The sequence below is a fragment of the Brassica rapa genome, chromosome A05, assembly GCF_000309985.2.
Source record: "Brassica rapa cultivar Chiifu-401-42 chromosome A05, CAAS_Brap_v3.01, whole genome shotgun sequence".
Taxonomy (NCBI): domain Eukaryota; kingdom Viridiplantae; phylum Streptophyta; class Magnoliopsida; order Brassicales; family Brassicaceae; genus Brassica; species Brassica rapa.
In genome coordinates, this window is record NC_024799.2 from 17,551,810 (window position 1) to 17,574,974 (window position 23,165).

The window sequence follows — 23,165 nt, forward strand, 5'->3', positions numbered from 1 at the left end:
TCTCTGTCAAGTGCTGTTTCAGTGAGTTTTTTCCATACCATGCGTCATTGGGTAGGTTCAGGGTCACCATACACGAAAGAAGCTCGAAAGCTTTTATTCTCATAGCAAATGTCAGCATTAATAAAGTTTTTACAAGATTCAGCGATGGTAAGATTAATGCCCTGGTTCCAGAAAAGAGCTAAGCCACCACTACCATGGCCTTGAGGGCTAATGAAGAGAGAATTCTTGTAACCCAACGAATCACATTTCCGGAGTACAAAGTCGTTGGCATTCTTTGTCTCCGAGAGGAATAAGATATCAGGAGAGAACCTCTTGTGCATCTCCTTTAGTTTCTGGACTGTCGTGGTATTCCCCCAAGCCTCGACAGTTCCAGCTGATAATTTTTAAGGAACTAGATCGGGTGGATTCTGAAAATCCACCCTCCTTCTCACCACCGCAGGTATGATCTGAGTTTGGGGTTGAGAGGTTGTCGCAGAACTGTTCACCTGTAAGGAGTTAGACTGTTGAGGAGTTGTCTTTCGTTTTGAGCCTCCTCCTCTAGTAGAAGAGGATGGAGCAGACCGTCTTTTGGGAGAGACCCGTATTGGAGCAACCCTTCTCTTAGTTGTTCCTGATCCAGCTCCTGTCTTGACTCCCAAGGCCTTTGGTTTATTTTTTGTAAGTGGGGGTCGTCCAAGTCTCTTTTTCACTGGAACACATTCCTGCTCAGGGTTCATAGAGATGTTGGCCGCATCTGCTGGTGGGCCTAACCTTGCTAGAGCTGGTAGTCTAGATGAATTCTCCTCATTAAAGTTGGGGAGGATTTCACTCCTAGTCTCAGCGTTGGTAGGTAAGGGGTTAGCATTTAAGATAGATGCATTAAAGGCGGAGTTTGCTGCAACCATATTTCTAGCAATTTCCTCAGCTTCTCCTTTTTCTTCTGCTAACCGCATTCGTTCTTTCCTTGCAGCACTCTCAGTGGGATCTGCACAGCTGGTGTATTGGAGCATCACTTCTCTTATCTCTTCTCGGGCCTCCATGATAGCATTCGAGTAGCCATCATCTACTGGGGGTACAGGGGCTGAGTTTGGCAGTGTTTTCAATAGTGAGGTAGCCATTCTTTCACCATTCATTTCCTCAGCATGAATGTTAGACCCTCCTGTTCTGTCTCTGTGTTGTGAATATTCCGATTGGGGGAGTCTTCGACCCGTATCAACCCATCTAGAACCACCATGTTCATATTCAGATCTTTTTCTTGTATTGTTTGTTTGAGTACGAGATGAATCTTGACTGGCTCGGGGAAAAGTTCGATGAGTTCTTCTCCCACCATCATAAGTCCTATTATCAGATCTGTATTCAGAAGATGGAGGTGGCTGGTGATTGAACCCAGTCCTCCTAGCATCTCTCATAAAGCCAGTAGGTTGGCGGGAGTCCAGGTCTTTATCACCCTGTTTGGCTGAGTAGCTTCTTCGGGGAGGTAAGGTTTCTTCCTTTCTTTGTAGGTTTCCTTGGACATGAGATTTGAGTTTGTTGCTTTGATGGGTCTTATTAAGGCGGCAATCTTCTTTTTCATGATCCAACATATAGCAAATCTTACAGTGCTTTTCGAGCTTCTCGTATAGTAAGGTTGCTGAGACTTCATCACCATTAGCAAACTCCAAGGTAGTTTTAAAGATAAGGGGACGCAAGCCATTAATGAACGCTCTGAATCGTGCTTTTGAGGCCGTAATCTCCCATACATCAAATGTACCAATGTCTTCTCCAATACCCCTAAGGATGGCTTCATTCCACAGGTGAACAGGTACATCTTGAACTTGGATCCAAAACGGAATTTGGGAAGGGAACTCAGGTGAGATGCTTGGTTCCCATTTTTGGATAATAACCATCCATTTTGCAAAGTGATATGGTCCGTTATCAAGCACTGCTTGGAGATCTTCATGATTTTCAAATTGAAACTGGAATTTTCCTTGTCCCAGGTCAGCTCCAAAGGGCCTGGATTTGCATTTCCAGTGATCAGCGAAAAAGGGAATGAGAGACCACATTCGCTGTGCCCTGGGGTTTGTGGTTCTACCGATGAGGGTGAGCTCATGTTTCCGCATCAGCTCTGAAGTGTAAAAGTCGGGGAGAACAACTCTACCGCGGCGTAGAGGTGAGATAGGGCGTTGGAGGCCTTTGCCCTTTTCAGCATATGAAAGTCGACGAGACATGTCTTGAGCTGAGCTTAGTTGGAGGACAGTCTTGCCAAAAGTTCAACACGTTTCCGTGAGAGAGTTCTTAGAGATTTGCTCTAGAAAGTAACAGGGTTTCAGCTCAGCTAGAGCTTTTAAGGAAGAGTTCACAAGAAGGTTCACTGCTAGCAAAGGAGGAGTCTAGCAAGAGATTGGGTTAGAGGTTAAGAAATGCGACAATCCATAGAGAGGAGGGGCTTACCGGGACTGTAGCGGTGAAGGAACGGCGGCCCTCCGACCTTGGTCGGGGGAGAACCCGGTGGATTTTAACCCAAGGAATGTAATTATCCAACAGTTACTTCTAAAAGAGGAAAGAAATTTGAAATAACAGGGGATTTTGCAGTGTAGCAGTGACAGGAACCACAAAGAACCAGTGGGTAAAGGGAATAACCGCAGAAAGTCAACTTTTTATGGACCGTTATCGAAGCACGTGCCTGGGAGCTTCTCTCTTTCACTTCTCACTGGTTTTTTTTTCCAAATATAGTATCTTACCTACCGTCTATGATGTATTTAAATTAATAGTTAAACGATTTGTGATATATATATATATATATATATATATATATATATTGGAATTTTTGTTTACAATGGTGAAATCATACTATTCGTGAGAGAATTTTGGTGATTTGATATATAGGAAGTATAATTTTTGTGAACAATATCAATACTAAATATCAAAGTTTATGTGGTTATCAATTAATAAAATATTATGATAGATATATAAAATAAAATATCGTGTATCACTTTTGTCTTGAAACCTAAACCGTAAAACCTAAAATTAATTCAATCAAACCAACATTGTATATTGAAACCATATATGTTGCATAAACCTTATAAGTAAATTAATCACAAAAGTATCAATCATAAATCAAAGTTTATAATATGATGGGGAAATCAAATGAATTCAGATGAGAAATTATCTAACGAGTTTTGATTAGGATAACCACACAATTTAACGCAAACTGAAACGAGATTGAAATATGGTAACTAAAAATCATTTATTTAAGCTAATCTGGAATTAACGATGTCAGCAAGTTAATAAATTCTTATCCTATGTGGACTTGAGTCATATTTGAGTCATCAGTACATGTCAATTATATCATGTCACATTTTAGAACCAATCAAATTATAATTTTTCAGTTAAGCATGTCTTCAATTAATAGTATAATGTTGGTTTGAAAATAGTAAGAAAATAATCTAGTAGATATCGACTTAGAATCTATACTTTTGAAGTGTAGTTTGTATACGTTTTGGAATTTCGAGTTTGTTATCAATTCTTCACATGAGAGATAAACAATTTACATTCAAAAGTACAAATTTCTTCTTTCTTTACATGATAACTTGGAAAAGAACATACAAATTGAGGACTAGGCAGGCTCAAGCCTTGAGGAAATGGTACTTAGATTCAACGTAGCTCTCTGCGTCCCATAAGAAAGATCCAAAGGTCACAGCTTCCAAAACCAACATCGCAAGACCCGAGAAACTCAGAGACAGAACCTCATCGTTAGACGTATCCAGCTTACCGTCCTCCAGTATCCTTATGTCCGGTCGCCCAAAGAGCGCCTGGGTCTGCTTCTCTATCAGCGACATGGCTTCTTTAGACCGTATCGTGGCGTATCTCTGAAGCGTATCCGAGTCTAAGTACGTAACGTACGATCTCAACCCGTAAGACGACGACTCTCCTTCATTCCTCTGTATTGCGTACTCATCAGGATCATATTCCTCTGGTTGGATCCGGATCAAAGAATCCGGGTCCCATAACGGGTAAGGAGGGGAAGGCTCTTCGTAGCGTTCCCTGGTTTTGTCAGGCCGTTTGGGAAGTGTGTTCATGGTTCTCTCAAGCTGGTATCTCTGGTCGATTCTTCTTAGGAAGTAGCCATACATGACAGAAGCAGCATAGAGTTTCCCGAGTTTGATCTTGCTTATCTGAACTATGGAGCTTAACGGACCTACTGCTGTTCTGTCTCCAAGAACCGAAGACAGGTGACTCTGTATCATCTCAAAGGCTTCCGCAGAGTGAATGACTTCAAGCTTCTCTTCTTGGTTTGGCCATAAGTCTATCCGTCCTGCTGGGTCTGAGGTTGGTTTAATCTGAGGGATCATGGTGATTTCTTTCTCCACAAATCTATGCACCACTAAGCAGTAAATGATCTCTGCCAATGTTTTACGTTTCTCCTTATCCTTAACTTCAGATATCCTCCTGCGAAAGAGAAAGAAACTGCTAATATAACATAGCCTAGGTTTAAGCAAGAGAGGATAAAAGACTTACTTAGAGAGAATGTCTTGCGAAGAAGACGGTTCGGCTTTGAGATTATCGTTTTCGGTGGATAACTTGTCGAGCTGCTGATCGACAGTGACGGGTAAGAGATGAGGATGTGTCCTAAGAATCTGGTCCAGAAGCTGTCCCACAGGAGATTCCAGCTCAACAGGAGCAATCGGGGCAAAGTTGTCGTCTTCTCCTGAGGCTCTCACTGTCACGCCTCTTCCTCGCCCGTTCTCAGCGTTGTTGCTGCTACTTCCAAGCTTGGGGATACAGAACGAATGGCATCTCTGTAAATAACAACGAAAGCAATAGCAAGAAAATAAACTGAGAATCCATAAGCTACCAAGTGTCCGAGCAGATTAAACTAACCTAACCTAACGAAATAGCAGAACGAAGTAGACGAAACGACGAGTTTCACCTGAGGAAGAAGCGATGGAGAAGTAGAGGGAGGAGAAAGGAACTTGGAGAGGGAGTGGTAGTGCTTGAAGCAGAGGCAGCCATAGCTGCCGATTGCTTGCATTTTTTTCTTTCTTGGATTTGATTTTTCGCAAAGTATCTCAGAGATGACTACTACCAAATTGTGGCTCAGGTTCTACAGAGACTCCTCTTATTAGCTCCAAAAATAAATAAATTAACAGACAAAGTAGTAGACAACGAACCACTAAGAACACGCCACGTCATTATAATTGTTGGGCCACGATCAGCTCTTTGGCAAATTTGAATTCAGGCCCAAAACGTTTTCAACTTTGGTATCTGAGTTGATGATCATCAATTCATCATCGTTGTTGGTTTTTCTTGTTTGACTGCAGCATGCCACGTGGAAGAAGCACACGAACGGCGCAATGCAAGACAATTCGGTTCCTTTACCTTTTGTCTTTTTCACCTTTGGTTAAATAATATCCTTTGGTTAAATAATATCTCAGATGCATTTGCATTTGTCCTCGTGCACTCAACATGTGGAGGCTTTTCATCTGTAGCAAGGTTAGTGTTAAGTTACTGAAACTGAAAGGAATCATTAGCAATAGGATGGATAGGATTAGTAATCTACCAAAAGAGGTTATCCGCCGCATTGTCTCCTTTCTTTCTGCAAAGGAGGCTGTTTTCACATCTATTCTCTCAAAAAAGTGGCAAAATCTCTTTACCATCATTCCAAAGCTTCTGTTTGATGACACAGACGAGATTCAAGGGAGTTTCTCTTATTTCGTGGATGGAGTAATTTCTCTGCCGTCCAGTACTCGCGTGAATAAGTTCTACCTAAGATGCAGAGATCGTGTTGATCCAGCTCAATATGATCTTATCAACCGTTGTCTATGTGATGTGCTGAAGCGGGGCATCTTGGATCTTAAACTGGACATAGGTATTGGAAGACATTATTATCTGCCCTTTGAGTTTTTCACTTGCAAGACAGTTGTTAAAGTGGAACTGGAGGGTCGTTATGCGGCGGGTTATTCCTATGGGAAGGGTTTTGTTATTGATGTTCTCCCTGAGAATGCTTTTCTACCCGCACTTGATACGCTTACTCTTAGTGTCATTCAGTTCAACGATCTTCGTGGTTGTGCGTTTAAAAAACTTCTTTCTGCTTGCCCTGTACTTAAGGAACTGACAATATTTGGTATGAGGTGGCAACGTCCGAAATGGTCTGGCAAGCTGTGCATTCCAACCCTTCAAAGACTAATTATTCAAGATTTCCATCCTTCTCAGTTTACGAGAGTTACTTTGGATACTCCAAGTCTTACCTATTTTGAGTGCTCTGATGCTATGCCGGATGAGTATTCAATTTTTAATCTTGACTCCCTTGTTGAAGCTAAGCTCCATCTTATGTTCACTGACGGTCAGTACCAGTACTACATACCCTACGATGGATCTGTAAGTCATGATCACAATAATTCTTCTAGCACTCCAACAAATCTGATAAAGGGGTTGGGAAATGTTGAAATCATGGAGATATTATTTCAGAACACTTTCGTGGTAAGTGTGCTGTTGTTTCTTTTATAACTCTGTGACATCTTATTACAATTTGAGTTTCTAGAAAAAAAAAAAATTAGTAATCATTGAGACATTATTGTTTTGCTTTCATATGATGTTCCACTAGAGGCTTTGTATCTAAATAATGCAGTACGTTGAAGATTAGATATATATATATATATTTTTTTTGTTTCAGGCATTATATTACTTCCGTGAAGCAATCCCGGTGTTTGAAAACCTATATCATTTAACCATTAGATGTGATGATGAGGAGGATTGTATGGCATTTCTACCATATTTGCTAAAGAAGTCTCCAAATCTAGAGACTCTTGTCATTGATGTATGATCAAAACCCTAAATGCTTATTGGTCAAATAGCTTACCTTAAAGATACTCCTTAATTTTTTCTCTATATATATATTGTTCCTCTTGCTTCAGGGTCCACTGCACTACAATGAAGAACAACCTGAATCTGTTTGCAACTGCTTGTTGGGATATTCTTTCTTGTTGTCGTGTCCTATAAAGGTCCTACAGATAACCGATTACCGCGGAACAATTGGGGAGGTGGATCAATTGAAGCATTTTATAGAGAAACTGTCGTGTCTGAAGTTGGTGAAACTTCATTCTTGTGATAGACCTGACGTAGACAAGCAACACTTGATGATTCCCAGAGCTTCTTCAAAGTGCAAGATCAAGGTCACATTTTCCTGTTAGTTTTACTAACGCATGCATGAACAAAACTTTGGTCGTTCGTCCTAGTTTCTCACATGTTTGTTGTCACATGATCGGATTGTAATCACGCTTTTTCTTACTTATTTCCTAGTTACTGTGTTTGTCTTTTGTCAGATTCCTCGTTGTCTTAGTTTGTACTCTTCTTTCTAGGGCCTGTTTTTATTCTGGTTTTTGTTATATGCTTTGTTTTAATTGTTCGTTGATCCTTACTCTGTTTCAACTGATCGTATAATCTTCACTGGAAGTGACAGAATTTTAATCAAGAGGTGGATGCTTTTTGGAAGAGAGAAAAAACCAAAGTGTTTTAGTTCACTCAAGAAAGTATATCTTCAAGGCAGAAAACTTGCTCATAGTTTGGTCAAAGGCTATACTGTCCACATTTCAAAAGTCTGGTTCTTGGTGGAACAGAAGCTAAAACGAATGCGTCAATCCAATCATATATTTCTGTTACATCTTCTTGCTTGCTTCAGAAAAGTTTTCTTTATTCCCGTATATGCTTCTCTGCAATTCTATACACAATTTTTGAAAACAGTTCGAACTGCACTTTGGGTTGCTTTTTTTTTTTTTGTAACACACACTTCGGTTTTTATTTTATTTTTACTTTTATATGTAAAGTCCGCTCAGATAAATTCATCACTAACAGTTTCAATTTATTTTTTCTGTAAATAATATTCTTTTACATATTTGTATATATCTGGCTCGATCGTATAAGATTTAAGTATTTAACCTAAACCTGATCTTCTCCAACGTCTTCTGCTAACATGTCGACGTCTTTAACTAAACTTTCTACTGCCACAGACTCCAATGAGTCTTCACCACTTCTTGCAACCGCCAGAAGCTTCAAAGAATGGTTACCACTTAATCAGACATATCTTCCTGATGACTTACTGTTGAACTTCTTTGTCCGCGTCTCGGTATTGTATTACCCAATTCTCTCCTTAGTCTCCAAGAGATTCCGCTGTCTCCTAGCCTCACGTGCCCTTTACGAAACCCGAAAGCTTTTAAACCGCACCGAGAGTTGTATCTATGTGTGCTTACAGTACGGTACTGAAGAATCACGTTGGTTTACTCTCTGCCGTAGACCAACACGAGTCCCTAGACTCCCTACTCCTAAACCACAATGGTTCAGTCCATGCTTTAGACCATTTAGGAAGGAAGAGAGGAAGTTAGGTGACAATCTTTTGATCTCAGTCACAACTTCCAATTTTTCTCCTTGTGGTAATTTCCTGTGGAATCTTAGCACAGTTGGTTCTAATATCTACATGATTGGTGGATACATTGGTTATAAACCCACGTCTAGGGTATTCTGCATGGATTGTAGGTCTCATATCTGGCAGGAAGCTCCAAGCATGCTGATAGCTAGGAGATTCCCTCGCGTGAGTGTTCTTGATGGGAAAATATACGTATTGGAAAGCTTCAAAAAATATGATACATCGAATTTGATGGAGGTTTTCGATCCTAAAACCCAAACATGGGAGCATGTGCCAACACCTGGTGCAGAGATACGCGGTGAATATATACTTAAAAGTGGAGCCATCAAAGGAAACCTTTTATTTTTTTGGAGACAAGAACATGGTGTACAAGCCTAAGGAAAATCGATGGGATGCGGTAGGATGGGAGATAAATTATATAGGAACGGCGATCTGTGTGATAGATAACGTAATGTACTGTTATAGAAGGAATAAAGTGATTGAATGGTATGACGACGAGGAAAACTGTTGGAAGATTTTGAAAGGTTTGGAAGAACTGCCTAAATTACCAAGTGGTGTTACTTTGGTGAATTATGGTGGGAGGATTGCGGTTTCATGGGATACAAGAACATGTTTTAAGATGATGATTTGGTGTGCTGAGATTACTCTTGACAAAGGACTCAACGAACATGAGATTTATGGGAAGGTTGAGTGGTGCGATGTTGTGCTTACTGTCCCAAGGAAACTTCATCTTCACAAGAAGTTGATTGTGGCAATATCAGTTTGATGAGGCGACATGGTTATATCAGTTAGTTTTCATTATGTTTAAGGATTTATTTTAGGGGTTAAGTTTGATAAAGCAGAATGCATGTGATGTTTCTCTCTATTATAAATGCTATGTTTTGGCCTCTCCTCTTCTAGGTGATATGATTTATTTATGTTTTTTTTTTCTAGATTATTTCATCAGTTACAAAAGCGACAGTAACATCAAAAAGACACCACAATAACATGATCAACCCATTTAACATTTCTAGAATGGGTTAGAAAATTGACCATTCGTGTTTGCGTTTTCGCATAGTCAGACACAACACACAATCGCTAATCAAGTGTGAAAAGAAGTAGAGAGAAGTTCAAAGAATTGAAAGCAGCTTGGATCGAGCAAGTTCTTACTTCTTAGGTGACTTTCTCTTTGATTTTAGACTCAAGTTTTGTTCAAGTTTTAAGCTCCATTTTCCAGAAACTGCAGCAGCTGAAAGGAACGAAGAAGAAGCGGTTGCAAGCCACCAAGGTGAGCGTGGAAGGTCGGGGTATGATCAAGTACTTGTAGAGGAGAGTTTGCAACCAGAGCATTGACTTTAAGATTGGAACTGCCTCTTCTGTCATGTAATCTTCAGTTTTGTTTGGATCCCAATGTACTCTGCTGCTATAAATGAGTTGCTCGAGTATCTAATGTAGTGACAAGTGAAAGAGGCACTAGGTTCCTCTTGAGAGCAGAATATAAACAAACCATTTATTAGATTAAGACATGTAGCATCATAGTCAGATATGTTAATGCCGGCCATGTATCTTCTTCTACTTTAAATCTTCAAGCTACAAAAACTCAGTAAGAAAAAGAGAAGAAGAACAACAAAAATATCTATAGATTCTACTCCCTAAAGATCTCTCATCTAGCTACTGACTCCAAATCTTGAAGCTGCAAAAACATATGAACCCACAAGGCAGACAAGAACAGCAAGAACCAAAGAGAAGAGCTGAAAGTTTGCCAGAAACTCTCCAGAGACAACGGAATCAACTGATCTGCAGACCACAGAGTTCTCTTTTAAACCGCAGCCTTGAGGCATCATAGGGCCATAGAGAGTGAAAGCCGTCTGATAAAACCAAAGTCCTTGAAGAGTCATTGCAATGCCATTGCACAGATCCACTGGGAAGCTGGTCGGGCAGATAGCTCCCGCGATTGAGGAGATGACGCAGAGACCGATGAGAAAAACGAGGAGGAGGTGGTAATAACCTTCAAGACCTTTGTGGCTTGTGGAGTGGAAGAAGAAGAGAAGACCTTCTGCTGTAAAAGCTGTTGCAGCAATTAGGCATAGAGCTTCTTGTGGCAGAGGAAGCAACCTAAAGAGAAATAAGAAAAACATCATGATAGATCTATAAACATGAATGGTAATCATTACACGAACATGGTACCTCGTTTTCTCGGAGAGCAAAGCGATGAGGCCGAGGATGAAGAACATGAGAAGCATCCCTGAGTGCTCGAAGTCGTTCATGTGTGAAGGATTCAGTACACCATTGACAAAGAAGTTGAGATGAGTAGAGTAGAAGAACTCGATGCACAAGTCAATGAACGAGCCAATGGTGACAACGTAGAGCTCCAAGCACTTGAACCTGTCGTTGAAAGCAGGGAGAGGGTGCCAAACTCGAACACGAAATGAGTTGGGGTTGGATATGAATCGAACCACAGAGCTCCAAATGTGCCATACTCCAACCACAAGGAACAATGTACCTGGCAAAGCATGGCCTTTGAAAGAACCCATCTTCCTGAAGAAGAGAATGTAACTAAAGATCAGTTTCATGTAAAGCTTAAGAGATTCATAGTTTACTCGAGAGCTAACAAGGGCAGAGATTTAAAACGAGGAATATAATAAGAACCTCTGAGAAATAGCAGATCAAGGGTTCTTCTTCGTTTTGTGGAGATTTGGATCAGAGAGAGAGATAGAACAAAGTCGGTCAACGTTTGAAGCTACCGAGAAGAACTTTGGATCAGATGAAGAGAGAACACGTTTACAAACAGAACAATAAAAATAGAAACTTTGGATCAGATGAAGGAAGGAAAAATATAAACTTTTTCCCAGTAAGAAAAAAAATGGATCGAAACGGAAAACAAATGAAATCTTCTCGAAAAGGGTCGCGTAAAAATAAGAACTTTTGCGTTTTTTTCTTTGAGAATTGAAAAAAGATGAGCAATAATAAGACAATCATAGAGGAAACGTTAATAAAAAAAACATTCATCATCTCTCACAAGTCACAACTCACAACTCACAACTCACATGGGAGAGAATCTGATCTTCTCATTTTATTTTCATTAGATAATCAATTGATTAGTTTACTCTCTTTTTTTCCTAGCGACACAAAATATCATCAAACGGATTTAATAAAAATGACACTAATCATGGGTACTGTAACCTCCAGATAGTTTCTTGTCATGGCTTCATCATAATGACCTTTTTTACATTGATAAAAATATCTTGTAAACAAGCCTACATTGTTAGTGAATAGTGATGATTACTAGCTTAGTTTATGACGTGTAAGGAATATGATCACAAGTTTGTAACACTATTCATCACTAGAGGTGTAAAAATGGGTCTAAATGAATGGATTGATCCAAACCAAACCAACCCATGGTTTTAATGAATCAATAATTTGGATGTTAATGGATTAATGGTTTTTATGGGTTAATGAGTTTAGTGAGTTGGAATAATATTGGTTTGGATCAAAATGGGTTTATGGATTATCCAATCCAACCCAACGTCACCTTCGTTGTGAGGGAGAGTCAAAAGTCTATTTTTCTTCAATTTAGCCTTTTGGGTCATTGATTTTGTTGATTTATGATCGATTGAAGTGTATTTTCTGGTTTGCTTTGATCTATCGAGGAACTCGTTAGTTTAGAAGAGACTCCATTGACTCTAAGATATCTCAGATCAATCGAAGCTTGATATCTTAATCTGATTGCTTCATTTCTTTTAGGTGCTCATCGTTTGATCTACTTGTTGAACGTACAGATCTGTGTTGTTTGCTTCCGTGTTTGGTTTGATTTTGGGTGTTTTTGTTTGGTCATTCTTATGGTTTTTGGGTTGATTCTGTGTTTGGTTTTGATTATGGCTCAGCTCTCGTTTATTAAGGCAAGTACACTTGACTCTTTAAATCGTTACAACGTCTCTTCAAAGTTTTTGTAGCTGCTCTTGCAAAGCGAATCTGAGATTTGTAGCTTTTGGACTTTAGTTTGGTTGGAGTCTTGGAGAAATACTCACGAGACTTGCTTAGATTTATTTAAGTTCTTATGTGTGCTAAAGGGTGATAGAAAGGATGTACGTATGATCTTTTGTTGGCCTTATTGGTTTGCTAAGATTGTTGTATGCGTTTGTCTTTCTGAGGGTTGACTTTTGGGTTGTCAACTTTATAGGTTGCACTAAACCAGACTAATTTAGGTCTAACGACAGCTATATCGCTTTTTGTTCACCAGAGCTTGATCCCTGAATTCTTGACTTGTCTTAGTTCGGTTGTTCCCAGTGTTATCAGCTTTTTTGAATGAATCTGTAACATCATAATCTGTGTATTATTCTCACAGGTTCGGGAGAAGGAGCTAAGGCGTTGTTCACCGTTCTTAGAACGCTCATCAATACCAGGGGATGATGCTGCTACTGATTTGAGATCTAATGAATGGAAGGCTGTTCCTGATATATGGAGATCATCTGCGGATAAGTACGGTGACAAAGTTGTTGTGCTTGATCCCTTTCGTATGGTTTCGTTTCATCTGTTTCTAAAGTGTTGGAATGTTTCTACCATGGTAAGTTAAAAAAGGAACGCCTTTCACAAAGACTTTAAAGCTATGGATTATTAATTTTTTTACATTTGGAGGCACATTTTATCTTATCAATTACACTGCAAAACACAATGTGCTCGTAAAACACTTTCTAGTGTTAAAAAGACCAAAAACTCACTAATTAAAAAATTATGTACATTAACATTTTTTTACTTTTTTGTCTCTCTCATTCTTTCAAATTAACTTTATTCAAATTTCATCTTCCAATGATTCTATCACTTCTTTTTTTCTCTCCTACAAAAGGAAAAAAAAAAAGCAAACTGAAAGACTACAGCTTGTAAAAAAAATGAAAAGATGTAGAAAAGGAAGAAGGTAGTTTAACCTTCTGATCTTCTAAATCCTAGATTCTCCGAATTTGTCTGATCTTTTAAATCTTTTTAATCGATTCCCGTTTTGTTGGTTTCTTAGTGTTGTTGTGGATTTCAAAATCCAGATCTGCAAAGTTACGATTTCATATTCCAGATCTGCAAAACATGTGGACGGATAGCTTGTGGATGGGGGTTGCATGAATAAGTGGTGTGTGGATAGCTGGAGCGTGGATGGTTGAACAGATCTCTGGGAATGTGTGGATGTTTGAACAGATCTCTAGGAACTAGTGGGTGGCTTCAACCTGAGAGATTCTATCGACAAAGAAGATTATCTTTCTTACCTTTCCTACATCGAACACAAACTATAAATTCATATATTTGATGAAATTTTATCCTCATTTTTATAAAATTATGTCCACATTTTCGTTGTCCACAATTCATTCATTTATATTTTTTTTGTAAATGACTTATTCATCTAATACTATCTATAATATTTTAATTATAAAAACATTTTCTATGTTTTTATTTTAAAATTTCTAAAGTATATATAAATGGATGTCAAAATGTAAATGATGAAAAATTAAAATTTATTACATCAAATTTATTTATTTATATTTATTAATATTTGAGATAAAAACAAATAAATAAATGAGGCTGAAATTAATAACAAAGCTCTCATCAAGGGCATTATTGTCTGATCAAATAGCAAATGCCAAAGAAAAGTGCATCAAATGTTGAATGTGTCTCTGAATGTAAGACAAATTCAGAATGTGACTCATGCTATAAACAACTCATGGATTATCCCATTTTGACGCCTTTATTCGTCACACCAAATATTTAATATACATATTTTACTATGTTTCATTTTATAATACAATTCAATCATTATTATTAATTAGTTCATATTTGTAACTAAACACAAATATACTGTATTGTTGTATTTTAAATTATTTTTACATAATTAAAATATTTTATTTTATTTTTAAAGTAAGAATCACTAAATGATTATTAAGTGGAGGTTATTGGTTGTAGTATTTTAATGAATTTAGGATTCTTTCTTGGATTTAGAAATTTTTGATAAATACATAGATTTTAAAGTCAAATAATTAGATTTCAGAATCAATGATATAGATTTCAAAATCAAAATAACTGGATTATCATAAATCAGCCAAATAGTTAAGTAGAGATACCATAATGATAACATGTTAATATCCCAGATAGTGCCTACAACTTCTTATATCACTGTTTACCTCATTATATACAAGTTGTATCTTCGTATGAAAGTGAATTAACCTCCACTCTGTATATACAAAATAGACTAACCCTAAAGGGATAAAGATTGGGTATGTGGGATGTTCCAGACAAGAAACTGTTAAAGCCATGTGATGCATAGAAGGGACCATACTGTAGCATTTAAGTTCTCATTAGCTTTACATGGACACAGAAAACAAACGTCTTTGTAACTGGCTGCGGCTAACATTGTTCAAATAAACTCTCTATATCAGTTCGTTTATGTCCTGATAATCATAAGTTCAATGATTAAAGATAGACACTGATTAACTGCTTTAAGAAGCAAGATTTAAAACAGGAGCAGCTACGTACAATAATACAGATTTGTCAAAATATCAAGGTTCAACTCAATATTTGCTCCTTTGTATTTTTAACTTAAAATCATTCATAAATCCATTCAAATCTAATTTTAAATCAAATCTTCAAACAAATTACTATTATTGAATAACACCTGATTTTAAAATCTATTTTAAAATCATAAAACCAATAACAATTGATTTGAATATAGATTTTAAAATCATATAACCAATAACAATGAATTTGAATATAGATTTTAAAATCACATAACCAATAACACTAGATTTGACTTGTATTTTCAAATCCGTTAAAATATATGAACCAATAACACCCCCTAACATTTATTTTATATTGTAAAAAAATAAAACATCATAGAACTTTTATATTTTATTTTAGCAATATGAAATTTTAATTAGTACTATTAAATTCACCAAACATTAAAATAACATTTTTATTTTATTTTATAATATAGTTAAACTTGTATTACTAACTAATACGAATTTTATTAAAAGAAATATATTATTTTTATGTGCTTTTAAAAATTAATAGTTTGTATTTTTTATACAATATTTTATAATAAATAAAATACATAAAAGTATAATATTTTTAAACTAAAAACATAAATGTAAATAAATATTATAAACATAAAATTACAAAATAATTAAACAAACATATTTAAGTGTGGTCAAATAATTTTATTTAGCAGTTACAAATAATAAAAATATAAAAATTACTAAAGCTGAAAACATAAAATAATATATAATATTAATTTTTGTGTAATATTTGGTGTTATGGTTAGATATGAAAAAAAAAATGTATGACATCAAAACACCAAATTTGGTGTAATTTCAACACCAAATTTAGTATCATGGTTGGAGATGTCATCAATGACTTCACAAGCGTTGACTACACAAGTCATAGAGGCAGTCGGTTTTGGAGTTGTGATTTTGTTTTCTTTAATGAATATAAATTTTTTTCGATTAAAAACTATTTTACATATGAGTGCTGCATTAACGGTAAATAAATCAAAAGAATAAAAAGAGAGAAAATTATTATTGACTTTTATTTCTTATTTAGTTACTTCTTCTGTTTTAAAAAGATGTATGTTTTAAGATTTTCACACTTATTAAGAACATATATTATACTAGTGTTATTACGGCGCTACGCACCGGATTCGTATGTTTTATTCTTACATGAATTTACAATTCATTTTATGGTCTTAGTAAAAAAAATGTTCAAAAATATGAAAATGAAAATATACTGGTTAGCGATCCTAGTGTATTACTTTTTTTTAAAAAGTTACTTAGTTCAAAGTGAAATAGCATCAGTGATTGTAACTAATAGATTCAATAAAAGTATAATAAAAAGCCGATAGTCGTAACAAAGTTAATTTAGTTGGAATTTAAATATAAAGTAAAGTTGATGTTTTATTTAGAGAACATACTTATACTGTTAAGTACCATGTGGATAGTATATAGAAGAAACATCATTTGGAATTTTATTTTAGTGACTAATCTGAATTTAAACATGTGTAATGAAGTTTTGTTCATATATGTTTTTATCTGATTTTTGGTTTAAAAAAAAACTAATTCTGGTAATGGAACATATTAGGAAATGAAGAAAAATATTTATATGTTATATTGTTTAAAAATTTAAACGAAAATCAAAAGCAGTATGTAAATAAAACTGAAAATTAGAACATAAGAAACCCCCATATAAATTGTAATAATGCTGAATCACATATGACTTTCCCTACATATGGGAAATCTTACATTTGTACGAAGCCATTGATCAATGCAACATAAATAGAAAGTACGGCGTAAAAGAGCATAGATAGTTCCATTGTTGTAATTTCTGAACTATACCGTGCATGTATCGTTTTCTTTTTCTGTAGTTGGAGGCCTATTAGTTGCGTCAAGATCGGTGATGATAAGGTTGACGTCAGGTCTTGCGGTCGCGTTTTGGTTGTAGTCTGTGATGGTAAGAGTAACTTGAAGATCATCAGTTACGTTATTCTCTTCATCTGTTAGTAATTTCATCACGTATTGGGTTGTTTCTTGAATAAGCAGGGTTGAGTCGGGTTGCTCGATTTCATGGTATGTTAACATGAATTCCATGCCATCAGTTGTGGAGTCATTAAAATTACCTTGATAGTCGGTGATAGGTGGTAGCTGGAAATTAATAATAGATTGTTGTGTGTTGGATCTGTTGATATAGACTTGAAGTGTGTTGGTGTTCGATTTCATGGTATGTTATCATAAATTCTATGCCCTCACTTTTTGAGTCATTAAAATTATCTTGATGGTCTGTGATAGATGGTAGTTCGAAATCAATGATAGATTATTGTGTGTTGGGCCTGTTGATGTAGACTTTGAGTGTGCGCCGTGGATTTGCTCCTTAAGATCTTGTTTGGTGTGAGAACTCATAAGATAAAAGTGGTTCGTCATTCATTCTTTGGTTATTTGTATGAGTTCAAAGTTTTAAGAAGTATAAGATGTTATAGCTATATTTTTTTTATAGATGGTGAGTTTAAATTATCGATTTTCTTAATTTCTTGTAACATTTTGGTTAAAGGACAATTTAATTCAGAAGCGTTTGGTCTTTTGAGTCAATGGTTTGTAATGAATTGATTGTTTGTTTTATGTTAGACTGTTATCAATATTATTTATAAGCGAAGATAAAAAGATACAAATGAATCATTTTGCAACCTTAAAAGAGTAAAAGTCATATCAAGAGTTTCTATACCAAAGTTCCTAAACCATAAACCTACGGACAAGTGAATAAAAGAAAAGTAACATTTTTTTTTATTAATTTTAATATTCTAATATTTAATTTATCCAACTGATAATAATTTTAACCATCTGTATTTGTTGATCTTGTTAAAAGGGCATAGGTTTTTCTCACCACTAAAAAAGTTTAGTTGTTTTACATTTTTCAATATTTATTATATAGTGAATAAAAATAAATTAATATATTACAGTTGATATTCAACACAAACATAACAAACTATTATCTCTGTTTATATTTTGGATTTATTGATTTTTTTATATTTTAAATATTGTATTTCAAACTTATTATGTTTAAATAATATGAAAAAGAGGAATTGGTTCCTCGTATTTTTTGTAAAAACATTTCCTAGAACCATACAAATATAATACTTCTTTTAGAAATATATGTACTCATTATTAAAATGTTATTATATTATAAATATAACTTCTGATATTGATTTTTCTATTATATTATGAAAATAACTTCTGATATTTATTTTTATATTATCTTATAAAAATAATCTGATATTTTATATTGAGGTAACTTTATTATAAATTATTATATAAATAGTTTTATTTATTTATTAGATATTCTTCTTTTATCTGAAATAGTGTATATAATGTTTCAGATTATTCTCAGTTAAATTATGTGCTAAAAAAGTTCTCTTGTGGATGTCAATAACCCGTCGTTGACGATGTGTCTGTTCTGAATGTTACTTCTAATCAGATCGTGGTGGTGAAAAAATTCATCAACTTCGACCTCTCAAGAAATAGAATGTAAAGACAATGAGTTGTTTAAGGTGAACGTTGTCCTATAATACATATTCAGGTCTATACAGGTGGATGTCTTACAACCTTACGAAAGTATGGGTGGGCCTTTTGGTCCAGCATCAGTATGCCGTATAGATGAACATTCTCACGATCATCATTTTCTTTAAATTGTTGTAGTCTGTGTATCAAAGTAAAAATGGGTGCAAGAGGTGGCAGTCAAAAATAACCGGGCTGCAGAAGAATTGTATCAGTGATGTGGTTTATGGAACTCGCATTTACAGTTTTTCACAGTCTCATAATGGTTGCCATTGTTACGATTCAGTAGTGGTAGAAGAAGAATCACCACCAACGATTTTTGGGTTAACGCTAGTGGCTACAACTACATTAGGAGCAGCAATAGAACTGTCTTTTTTTTCTGAAACGCGATGGCTAGCTCGTGAAAGACCTGAAGACAAACAGAAAAATCCATGTGCGTGGAATTACGTTATTCATAAATGCGTAATGTTACACATAACTGTGGAAAAGCACCTGTCAAGGCGAATGGTTGCATTGTATGTTGTGTCGTACGTGTTTCTTCGTTCAATGTGATCCTGAATTCCTGATGACGCACAACTCACCAGTAATGTCTTGGCAAGAAAAACATAGTCATCAATATTGATATGCTTGAAAGCAGAGGTTAACATACAGAGGATGTGAGACTAACCGGGTAGGTGGGTGTTGATATTTGCCAACGGAAGTAGTTTTCGTGGTTGCAGAATATAAACATCTTCTCAAGTATTGTAATATCCGGATGAGTTGAGTCAATGAATACCGCAACATCTTCTCAAGTATTTATCAAGGTGGTGGTGCTCCGTGCTACGTCAAATCCACTTATTGAGTAAATAGAACCTTCCTTAAACAGGTCTCAAAAAGTGTTCAGACTTTTCACATTGATGGAACCCTCTGATCAACGTTGCATACAGAACATTCATATTAATTTCTGGCTATAATTGGAGAGTTGATGGTAGATGGTCATTGTAATCTGAGAAGCCAAAATATATTGCCTTGAACTGAGAGGTGTCTTCTAAACCATCTCCTGAAAATTTCCTCCATCCTGAAACTTAAGATTTATCTTTCTGTTGCATACATATATGTAACTTCTGTATTCTGTATTCATACCTTTTGCATCCAAAATCAAAGGGAGTACTGGTAGGGGTATCATCACCATCAAGCTTGAATTCTGCAGCTCCTTGAAGTTCAACCATGGCTTCACCCACAATTTCGCTTCGTAAAGCTTCTTCTTCTCTGGATCTCCAAGGGCAGATGATGTATCATTGCTGCTACAACTGGCTAATCACATTCCTAAATACGATCCCTAAAGATGCACACAAGTTTAAACATTGAACTTAATTTCAAACAACAAATCACAGAATATCTAAATAATTCTACGGGAATTGGAGAGGCCACTGAAAAAGTATATATATATGGTTAAACACTGGAAAAAAAGGTTTAAGAACAATGGATTGGTTAAGTACCTCAGATACATTTGAACCGAGATCCATAGGATTGCAACTAATGTTGAAGAAGAATAACCACATTGGACCCAAAAGATACAAATCAGTCACAACTTTCTACAAATGGAAAAGAAAAAAGTTGAAAAGGTTGGGAGTTTTCTTCTTACAGTGAAACTGAATGGAATATGACCAAGAGCAATGATTAGAACACATGGAAGAACATGGATAGAGCTGTCTCTGATAACTTGAGACGAACCCATCATACTCGACTGTCTTGAACCCATCCGGTACCAACTCCCTATCTGAATGAAAGGTCATCGCAGATCATTCTTAGCCTCCTCTGTATCACTCTTAATCCTAATATATATATCAAAGCTTCAAGCTCTAGCTTAATTGTCTGCACATGGAAAGAAAAGTTTACTATTGTGTATAGGAAGAAGTTAAAACTCTTGGAAAAGAGAAAGACTTACATAGCAAGCATCTTCCTCACTAAGGAACTCAATGAATCCATAACCTTGATGAAGATTTGTCATCCTATCTTTGGGAACATAGACATTAATTGATAAAATCTAAAAACAAAAAAAGGAGCATAATGTCAGAGAAAGACCAGTTCTACTAAGTATAACCAAAAACCATAAGATACAGAAGAAGAAACTTAGCGAAGATTGTTCATATGAATCAAAGCGTTCAACTTACCAACATGGCATGCTTGTACTAACAATTCCCAAAGAAATTCTTCAGATAGCTACGATTCACAGATAAGAGAAACTGAGAAACACATAGAAAATCTCCCGAACCAATCTGAAATTTAAGGTTCGTGCGAGAGAGAAAGAAAGGAAAAGAACCTGGGGGCCGAGATTCCCAACGTAAACACTAGCTTCTTGATTCCTCTCAGCGGAGTGTTGGCCTAGAAGATAAAATCCTACTCCAGGATATATTAGAGTTGTTGTCTGCTTCTCCTCATTTGTTTCTGCTACTGCACCAACATCATAAATATCAAATTATGTTTTACAATTATAAACAGTGTTAGTAGTGGGAGGGTGCGATGGATCTAGTCATTTACTTGTGTTCTCGAACCTTCCTGCTTCCTTTGTTCCTCTTTGGAACAGTTCAGATTGCAAAGCAGGGTGAAGAATTCACCATTGTTGTAGCTTTGTATACACTGGAAAAAGTTTAAGAACAATGGATTAAAGGTACAATGAAGAGATGATAGTGGGATTAACGGGTTTTGTTGATTGAATGCCATAACTATGGAGGTTATTTCATCGGGGGAAGTGGAATGGGATCGTTAGGTTGCAGGTTAGATAATAATGTCGATTAGAGAGAAGAAAGGGTATCATTTGATGGGCTTTATTTGAAGAGAAACAAACGAAGACTATAAAAGGGTTGTTTTACTTAGACCCTACAAACTGAGATCTGTTAAATCAATGAAGCAAACAACGTAAATGAGAGTGGACATGTGTCACAAAAAGGATGATGAGGTGGAGGGCTGTATGCAGAGCACAACTCTACTTTATATATATATATATTAGTGGTATTCCGGCGCTACGCGCCGGGTTCATATATTTTATTCTCTAATGAGTCCAAAATGTTTTTAATCATGGAATAACCAGTATCTCTGGATAAGCTCTTACATCGTGTGTGTATGTTCTTTTAGCTGCTTCATATGATGTTGTTGGAAGATGTTACATTTGATGATCAATACGGTTTCTAGCAAACGTAGATTATGTTATTGTGTTTTGTAGTTATTAGGGATTCTTTCTTTCCATTGTTCATTAGGATATATAGTTGTTTCTACTAAATAGTAAATTAGTAATTTGTTTAGGAGAGATTGCATTATGCAATTAATGAACAATATCTTCAAAAGTATCTTAGTAGAAAAGGGAGGTTTTTGTTTCTAAATTTTCAACGTTGGTCTTCATATTGTTTTGTTGCTGATTTTGAATTGTAATTTTACTATAATGGGCTAATTATAGGTTTATTTTAAGTCAATAGATGTGTACTTCCATAGTTTTATAGTCGTATGGTTGTCATGGTTAGATATGCCGAGGAGAAAATGATAGGTTCTCGCTCTTTGAGTGTGTAGTAAAAAAGACAAATAGCATGTGGCGAAGAAGAGTAAGCATTTATATCTTATACATTTTCTTTTGTTTTGCTTCAGTTATGGCTGTTGTATTAATGGTTAGTGGTAATTATTATAATTTTCCTTAATGTAGGAGCGAATTGCATGTGGATTTTGGAGCTTAGATTATAGGCGATTTGGGGTGACTGATGAAGGAGTGATAGGGCGAACTCATGTGAATGTATTTTACGCCGTAGTTATTTTGTTAGTTTAGTATGTTCGCAGACCTTGATTTCCATGTAACTATTTTTTGTTTTGACTCATTTTTTCTTGTCTGTTAACGTGGGGTTTTTTTTGACACATATGTTGTTGTATTTAGTAATTTTTGGTGTAATGTTTTAGATTAATGGTTGACCATATTTCGTATTTGTGTAATGAAATCTATCTTATGTCAGTAAGTTGCTGTAATATTTATGTCTCTTCTTTAAGTTAAGCATTAAGGTTGACTTCCAATCAAATCAATCAATACATTGATAAACCAGACGTTTTTATAGAGGATCCGTTTAGGATGAAACGGTTTCTTTGTGGACATTATGCATTTCACTTAAATGGCGATTGAGTATAATTCCTTACAAATGGATTATGTTACTTTTTAATGTGTTTGAGACGACTGGGTCAAATTGATAGACAATTTATTTGCTTGATCATCAAGAAACCAGAATATAGGTTCTCGTTCGAATAAATTTGGTGGCTCCATTTTTCGTTTTCCGAAATCACGTCCTTTCTAGTTTGTTATGTAAGAAGGAAGAGTTTTAAAATTCAATTTTTATTCGAGCTGCTTGTGTTTGCTTGTGAAGTAATTTGTCGATGAGAAGCTGAGTTTGTACATTCATTTTCTGAAGATGTTATTGTACATTCATTTTCTGAAGATGTCTGTGTTTTCCATAGGAAATATCTAATAAATGATAACTTCTATTTTTTTTAATATAAATCTTTGGTCCAATAGGTTTCTCAGTTACCAAGCCAGGAAAAAAATAATAAAAAAATGACATTGAAGTGATTCATACCAGGAGTTCGTATAGTGTTTTGATTTATACGAAGAAGAAAACTATATTCTAAAATCTCATTTGATTTTTTTTTGAAAAAGCTATCAAAATCAGTTCAATATCCTCGAGCAAGCTGGTGAACACCTTCCATATCGCTTTCATCTGCTACCACCT

General features: G+C 35.7%; 3 protein-coding genes, 2 long non-coding RNA genes and 1 pseudogene across 5 annotated transcripts; 3 read left to right on the forward strand and 3 right to left on the reverse strand.

Annotated features, from left to right (window-relative positions):
* Window positions 1–3,467: 3,467 nt before the first annotated feature.
* LOC103868901 (UV-B-induced protein At3g17800, chloroplastic) lies at window positions 3,468–5,106 on the reverse strand. The gene is made up of 3 exons (XM_009146956.3): window positions 4,889–5,106; window positions 4,477–4,757; window positions 3,468–4,407 (listed from the first exon to the last, which is right to left on the reverse strand). The coding sequence occupies exons 1-3, from the start codon at window positions 4,988–4,990 to the stop codon at window positions 3,585–3,587; spliced, it is 1,206 nt and encodes a 401-aa protein (XP_009145204.1). The 5' UTR covers window positions 4,991–5,106; the 3' UTR covers window positions 3,468–3,584.
* Window positions 5,107–5,350: 244 nt separating this feature from the next.
* On the forward strand, window positions 5,351–7,375 carry LOC103868902 (F-box/LRR-repeat protein At3g58980-like). The gene is made up of 3 exons (XM_018659039.2): window positions 5,351–6,438; window positions 6,632–6,775; window positions 6,873–7,375. Exons 1-3 carry the CDS (start codon window positions 5,425–5,427, stop codon window positions 7,146–7,148), a joined length of 1,434 nt encoding a protein of 477 aa, XP_018514555.2. The 5' UTR covers window positions 5,351–5,424; the 3' UTR covers window positions 7,149–7,375.
* Window positions 7,376–7,876: 501 nt separating this feature from the next.
* LOC103868986 lies at window positions 7,877–10,099 on the forward strand (annotated as a pseudogene).
* On the reverse strand, window positions 9,849–11,401 carry LOC103868903 (transmembrane protein 45B). The gene is made up of 3 exons (XM_009146959.3): window positions 11,006–11,401; window positions 10,544–10,894; window positions 9,849–10,471 (listed from the first exon to the last, which is right to left on the reverse strand). The coding sequence occupies exons 2-3, from the start codon at window positions 10,888–10,890 to the stop codon at window positions 10,024–10,026; spliced, it is 795 nt and encodes a 264-aa protein (XP_009145207.1). The 5' UTR covers window positions 10,891–10,894; window positions 11,006–11,401; the 3' UTR covers window positions 9,849–10,023.
* Window positions 11,402–11,851: 450 nt separating this feature from the next.
* Window positions 11,852–14,004, forward strand: LOC103868904. Its single transcript, XR_004458100.1, has 3 exons — window positions 11,852–11,895; window positions 12,702–13,268; window positions 13,365–14,004. It is a non-coding gene; the product is annotated as an uncharacterized LOC103868904 (long non-coding RNA).
* Window positions 12,702–22,752, reverse strand: LOC117133998. Its single transcript, XR_004458101.1, has 2 exons — window positions 14,056–22,752; window positions 12,702–12,960 (listed from the first exon to the last, which is right to left on the reverse strand). It is a non-coding gene; the product is annotated as an uncharacterized LOC117133998 (long non-coding RNA).
* Between the last annotated feature and the right edge of the window lie 413 nt (window positions 22,753–23,165).

Excerpts from the sequence above, each read along its gene's own strand:
- LOC103868901 (XM_009146956.3), bottom strand. The coding sequence starts at position 4,990 with ATGCAAGCAATCGGCAGCTATGGCTGCCTCTGCTTCAAGCACTACCAC. Across the intron at positions 4,758-4,888 it reads CTCCATCGCTTCTTCCTCAG|AGATGCCATTCGTTCTGTAT; the intron begins GTGAAACTCGTC and ends TGTTATTTACAG. Across the intron at positions 4,408-4,476 it reads TCGCAAGACATTCTCTCTAA|GAGGATATCTGAAGTTAAGG; the intron begins GTAAGTCTTTTA and ends TCTCTTTCGCAG.
- LOC103868902 (XM_018659039.2), top strand. The coding sequence starts at position 5,425 with ATGTGGAGGCTTTTCATCTGTAGCAAGGTTAGTGTTAAGTTACTGAAA. Across the intron at positions 6,439-6,631 it reads TATTTCAGAACACTTTCGTG|GCATTATATTACTTCCGTGA; the intron begins GTAAGTGTGCTG and ends TTTTTGTTTCAG. Across the intron at positions 6,776-6,872 it reads TAGAGACTCTTGTCATTGAT|GGTCCACTGCACTACAATGA; the intron begins GTATGATCAAAA and ends CTCTTGCTTCAG.
- LOC103868903 (XM_009146959.3), bottom strand. The coding sequence starts at position 10,890 with ATGGGTTCTTTCAAAGGCCATGCTTTGCCAGGTACATTGTTCCTTGTG. Across the intron at positions 10,472-10,543 it reads TTGCTCTCCGAGAAAACGAG|GTTGCTTCCTCTGCCACAAG; the intron begins GTACCATGTTCG and ends ATTTCTCTTTAG.